Source organism: Theropithecus gelada, chromosome 7a, assembly GCF_003255815.1.
Source record: "Theropithecus gelada isolate Dixy chromosome 7a, Tgel_1.0, whole genome shotgun sequence".
Classification (NCBI taxonomy): Eukaryota; Metazoa; Chordata; class Mammalia; order Primates; family Cercopithecidae; genus Theropithecus; species Theropithecus gelada.
This window is the reverse complement of record NC_037674.1, coordinates 54170690-54177099: the sequence shown is the minus strand read 5'-3', so window position 1 is coordinate 54177099 and position 6410 is coordinate 54170690. Positions and strand designations below refer to the sequence as shown.

The following is a 6410-nucleotide window of genomic DNA, read 5'->3' as shown; positions in this document are numbered from 1 at the left end:
CAGCATCACCTGTGGCCCAGCTGGACCTATTTCTTCTTGGGGACATCTCATATGTATCCTCACTAACACCTCCTGTACACAATGTATATGGAATTGAATTGTGTCCCCAAGCAAATTCATGTCTACCCAGAGCCTCCGAATGTGATCTTTTTTGAAAATAGGGTCTCTGCAGATACAGTTAGTTAAGATGAAGTTCTATGGCATCAGGGAAGGCCCTACTCCAATGACCAGTGTCCATGTAAGAAGAGAAAATAGGAACATAGACTGCTATGGTTGGAAAATTTCCAACAAATTTCATATGTTGGAAACTTAACCTCAAAATTCTTATGTTGATTGGAGGTGGGGCCCTTGGGAGGTAATTAGGATTAGGTAAGGTCATCAGGGTGGGGTCCCATGTTGAAACTGGAAACTACAAGAGGAAGAGAGACCTGAGCTGGCACCACACTCTTGCCCTCTCACCATGTGATGCCCTCCACATTATGATATAGCAAGAAAACCCTCACCAGATGCCAGCACCTTAATATTGGACTTCCAGCCTCCAGAGCTTTAAGAAATCAATTTTGTGTGTGTGTGTGTGTGTGTGTGTGTTGGTGTTTTTTTAAATTTGTTTGTTTTGTTTTTTGAGGCAGGGTCTCACTCTGGTTGCCCAGGCTAGAGTGCAGTGGTGCAATCATGGCTCACTACAGTCTCAACCTCCCAGACTTGAGTGATCATCCCACCTCAGCCTCCCAAGTGGCTGGGGCCACTGGCGCACACCACGGCGTGGAACCCAGCTACTTTTGTTTTATTTTTTGAAGATACAAAGTCTCACTATGTTGCTCAGGATGGTCTTGAACTCCTAGGCTCCAGCGATCCTCCCACCTTGGCTTTCCAAAGTGCTGAGATTAAAGGCATGAGCTTCCATACCCAGCCTATTTTCATTATGAATTACCCAGTCTGAGGTATTCAGTGACAGCAACAGAAAATGGACCAAGGCATTGACACAGAGGAAAGACAGCCATGTGAGGACAGAGGCAGAGGCTGGAGAGATGCACATGCAAGCCAAGGAACACCCAGGATGGCCAGTGACCACCAGCAGCTGGGAGAGAGGCAAAGAAGAGTCTGCCCACAGCCCCTAGACGGAGTGTGGCCCTGCGCACATCTTCATTTCCAACATCTGGCCTCCAGAGCCATGAGAGAATATATTTCTGTTGTTGGAAGCCATCCAACTTGTGGAACTTTGTTACAGCAGCCCTGGGGAATGAATACACGGTCTTAGAGGTGAGACTTTTGGTATTCAGAAAAAGGCCTTGTCCTATGTGAATTTCCCATCTCTTTATGGCTGCCTGAAAACCCACCCGTAACATGCTTCCTTCCTTTAAAAGAAGGCGCAGGTCCCGGCTTCTATTCAGATGTCCCTGGAAAGTCACATTCCTCGGTTGCCTCTATCATGTCTTCAGTGCAAATGCTTCTATAGACCATGTGACAGTTCTCAGTGTTGGAAATGTCTCCTTCCTTCCGCCGGGGTGGGCTCCCTCCTCAGATCTCCAGCCTCCACGCAGGACCTGGGGGAGGTGGACTGAGTGGGTGAGATCCCTCCCAGGGCAGCATTCGGCAGACTGCAAGTCAAGAGTGCAGAGTGTATGCAGCCAGGGGTAGCAGCCACTTCAGGATATGGGTCTGGATTTGTGCTGAGAACCACTATGGCCTTTTAAAGCCAGTGAGGAGGTTTTCTGGGGGCCCAGAAGCCCTGAGCCCATTGGCCAGACCTCCTGGGAGAAGCGGAGCAGATTTGCATCAAAAAGAACACTGGCTTCATTGAAATTCTCCTCATCTTGAGTGAAACAAAACCACAAAGAAGAGGAAAGTTTTAATTCTGAGAAACTTCACTGAGGAGCTTTTTTTTTTTTTTTAACTTCTAAAAATAGAGAGGAAATGAGCCTCTTTGGGTCACTCTAGTTGCCGCCTCCCCCCGCCCCATGCCTGCCCCCGCTGCCCACTCAAGGCCAGCCTCTCACAGTGGGTGACTGAGCTGTCTTCAGTGGAAGCCCGAGGCAGATGCCACGCAATTCTGGAGCTGGATACGGCTGCCCACACGGGGACCCCAGCATGCTGGACAGCAGAGAGACCCCACAGGAGAGCCGGCAGGACATGACTGTGGGGACCACCCAAGAAAAATTGAAAACCAGGTAAGTCGGTGGTTGGGTTTCTGCACACTGCACCTGTGGGCCGAGTTCTAGACTTTACTCTGCTGTGTGAACTTGGGCAAGTTGCTTCTCTCTCTGAGCCTCAGTTTCTTCACCTGGGAAATGAAGGGAAGGATCTGGGCAATCCGTAAGATGGAAGAAGAACCAGTCATTTGGAGGGTTACTTTGCATAGCCAAGAAAGGCTCATCAAAGAATGAGGCACATCCCAGGGGTATGAGCTGGGGCTGCAGTGGGAGACCCGTTGGATCTCAATTGGATGGAGGAGGAAATTTTTAGTCAAGAAGAACATTTCCCTGTCTTCTCAAGGGGGCCTTTTGCCTGCAGGTGTCAAAGACAGACAAGTTTTGTCGGGGAGCCAGAGGTTCTCACTCCGGTTTGCTGTGTGACCTTGGCAAGTCCCTTTGCCCCTCTGGGCTGTAGCTTCCCTGTCTGAATATGAGTGCAGTGGCTGAGGTTTCCCTAAAGCCCTTCCACTGTGTATATTCCAGTGATCTGTGATTCAGAGGAAGCTGATTCAATGTGTCAGGCATTCACCAATGCCCACCCTGGCCCAGGCCCTATCCATCCAGGGAGTAGGGGATCCTGAGAAGATGGGACTCAGTCCCAGCCCTGGGATGCCCTGGTCAGGAGGCAGGAAGAAGGCAGGCACGTGCGCGCACACACACACACACACACAAACACACACACTGTGATTTGTGTCCAGAAGGGGCACAGGCTAAGGGGCAGAGAGAGGGAGGCTTCTAACTGGGGCGCCTGAGATGGACCTTGACAGTCAGAGTGGAGACAAGAGCAGTCGGCAGAGAGAACGACCTAGCAAAGCAAGATAGGAAGTATGGGGATGGGAGAAGTCTGGATGGTGGGCGCATAGAACCGGGGAGGACAGGAGCTAAATGCCAGGACCCGAGCCCTCTGTAGTAATGGGGAGGAAATGCCAGTGTCTGAGCTTCCAAGACTATGGCCACTGTCCTGATGGGAGGTTATGGGGAAGGAAGATAGAGGGAAATGGGAACAGATGTTAACACACCTCAGAGATGCAGAGGCCCCTCCAAGGGCTGGCAGCTGGGCCGTGCCCTGGGTCTCTGGAGGACCCTGCTAAGCCAAAGTGGACTCCCGTTCTCCCAGAAGCAAGGACTCCTCCCTGCAAAGCCTCCAGGAGCATGAGGGCCAGCTCATCCCTGGGCATAGGTCAGACGCACAGAGGGTCAAGGGCCCCTGGAGGAAAGTTGGACTGACTTCCTCACCTTAGGGCAGATTCAGGATCTCCTCTGGGCCCTGGTATCCTGGCACTTCCACTCCTCCCTGGGGCTTGTGGGCTCAGAGAGCAGGAAGGCCAGGCGAGATGCTCAGAGGAGCACATCGAAATGTGTCCAGAGACCAGGCACAATGGCTCACGCCTGTAATCCCAGCACTTTGGGATGCTGAGTCGGGTGGATTGCCCGGGGTCAGGAGTTCGAGACCAGCTTGCCCAATGTGATGAAACTCCGTCTCTACTAAAAATACAAAAATTAGCCAGGTGGTGTTACATGCCTGTAATCCCAGCTACTCAGGAGGCTGAGGCAGAAGAGTCGCTTGAACCCGGGAGGTGCAGATTGCAGTGAGCCAAGACCGTGCCACTGCACTCCAGCCTGGGCCACAAGAGCAAAACTCCATCTCATAAAAAAAAAAAAAAAGGAAACAAATGTGTCCAGAGCAGGGGTAGACAGGCATGAGGACAGCCAGGGCCAGGGGAGCCCTTGAAAACAAAAATCAAGGTCTGCAGGATCTCAGGGTCTTCTGCTCGCTATGAGTGAGGGGCCAAGTAGGGCTCAGGAGCCCAGTGGCTTTGACGTCCATGTCTCAGGCCTATGGTGAATAGGGGTGGCAGAGGGTCCTGTGTGCCCTGCAAGGCTCACAGAGGCCCGGGCTTGTTTTGCAGACATCACTGAAGGAAGGTAGGCAAACTTGAGGCAGAACCCTAGGCTTGTGCAGAGGAGGACTCCCTCCTGAAAGGGTAAATGGGTCTTGGGACCCTGTAGGGAAAGAGAAAGGCTAAAAACCCAAGAGTTGGAGTGCCAGTTCGACTACTTTCTTGCTGAGTGACTTTGGATACATTGTTTAACCTCTCTGGGCCTCAATAGCATCCTCTGTGCAAATAAATATAAAATGCCTGAACTTCATTGACACTGCAGAAAAATTGGGTGGATTCCACCAACTGATGTGTATGAAAATGTTTTCAAAGCACAAGAGTTACCCATCACAGGCATAGTAACCCTTATAGCGATATCCTGGAATGCTCTTAGCAGCAGCCTGGAGGGCACATGCCTTGGGTTCCAGTCCAGCTCTGCTCCTAACCCATTCTGTGACCCTTGGCAAGACACCTTCTCTGAGCCTCAGTTTCCCCATCTGTCAAACAGGGAAGCCAAACCTGCTCTGACATTCTTGCAGAGCAGCTGTGAGGAAAGAACTTAATTCTTGTTAAACATTGTTCTAAAGTCAGAGAGAGCCAGGTGCAGTGGCTCATACCTGTAATTCTAGCACTTTGGAAGGCCAAGGAAGGAAGATTGCTTGAGTGCAGGAGTTCAAGACCAGTCTGGGCAACAAAGCAAGACCTTGTCTCTGCTAAAAATTTAAAAATTGGCCAGGCATGATGGTGTGCATCTGTAGTCCCAGCTACTCAGGAGGCTGAGGTGGGAGGATCACTGGAGCTCAGGAGTGTGAGGCTGCAATGAGCTATGGCCACTGCACTCTAGCCTGGACTACAGAGCAAGACTCTGTCTCAAAAAAAACAATAAAAATAAAAAATAGGCTGGGCACAGTGGCTCACACCTGTAATTCCAGCACTTTGGTAGGGCAAAACGGGTGGATTGTTTAAGCCCAGAAGTTTAAGACCAGCCTGGGTAACATGGCGAAACCCCGTCTCTATGAAAAATACAAAAATTTGCTTAAAAAAATACAAAAAAGGCCGAGCACAGTGGCTCACGCCTGTAATCCCAGCACTTTGGGAGGCCAAGGTGGGCAGATCACCTGAGGTCGGGAGTTCGAGACCAGCCTGACCAACATGGAGAAACTCCATCTCTACTAAAAAAATACAAAAAAAAAAAAAAATTAGCCAAGCCTGGTGGCGCATGCCTGTAATCCGAGCTACTCGAGAGGCTGAGGCAGGAGAACTGCTTGAACCTCGGAGGCGGAGGTTGTGGTGAGCTGAGATTGCACCATTGCACTCCAGCCTGGGCAACAAGAGTGAAACTCCGTCTCAAAAAAAGAAAAAAAAAAATTAGCCAGATGTGGTGGCACATACCTGTGGTCCCAGCTACTCAGGAGGCTGACGTGGGAGAATCAGTTGAGCCCAGGAGGTCAGGCTATGATGGCACCACTGCACTCCACTTGGGTGACACAGCAAGACCCTGTCTCAAAAAATAGGTAAATACATAAGGCAGAGAGATCATTGTTCTTGCCGCCACTGTGATGCCCCTTTCTGCTTCTCTGCTCCTCCAGGCCAACTCCAGGAAGGAAGGTGTATTAGTCTGTTTTCCCGCTGCTGATAAAGACATATCGGAGACAGGGAAGTTTACAAAAGAAAGAGGTTTATCGGACTTACAGTTCCATGTGGCTGGGGCGGCCTCACAATCATGGCAGAAGATGAAAGGCACGTCTCATATGGCAGCAGACAAGACAAGAGAGCTTGAGCAGAAAAACTCCCCCTTATAATGACCATCAGATCTCGTGTGACTTACTATAATGCGAACAGCATGGGAAAGACCTGCCCCCATGATGCAATTACCTCCCACCTGTTCTCTCTCACAACACATGGGAATTCAAGATGAGATTTGGGTGGGGACACAGCCAGACCATATCAGAAGGGCTCTATCTCAGACCTGCCCATTTGCCCTGACCTTGTGGCCATGGCAGCTGCTCCTGGGGAAAGGCGGGTCTGCATTCCTCCATAGCCCGAGAGGGGCTTATCTTCCCCCCGATTCCCAGTGTTGCAGAGGGGAAGACAGAAGGTGGAAGAAAGGGGAGGCTGAGAGCCAGAGGAGAGCTTGCACCCTGCCCTGACCACGAGAGTTCCCTTTCCTGCCACACCAGTTGCAGGGCTGGATCCGAGTGATTGGGGCAGGTGTCCGGAGGAAACAGCCAGGCCGGGGCCAGGAGAGGCAAAACCAATGGGGCCTGAGCTGACACTGGCCCTGCTCTGGCAGCTTGTGTTCTGTGCCCTTGAGGCTGTGGCTGTAGACCATGTCCTC

General features: G+C 51.1%; 1 protein-coding gene across 2 annotated transcripts in view; it reads left to right on the top strand.

Annotated features, from left to right (window-relative positions):
- The first annotated feature begins 1028 nt into the window (after window positions 1-1028).
- ACSBG1 (acyl-CoA synthetase bubblegum family member 1) overlaps window positions 1029-6410 on the top strand; it is a 66879-nt gene continuing 61497 nt past the window's right edge. For both annotated transcript variants that reach the window (XM_025389561.1, XM_025389560.1), the window contains exon 1: window positions 1029-2168. In XM_025389561.1, the coding sequence (XP_025245346.1) occupies window positions 2038-2168 (131 nt within the window). In that variant the 5' untranslated portion in view covers window positions 1029-2037. The remainder of the gene's footprint in view (window positions 2169-6410) is intronic.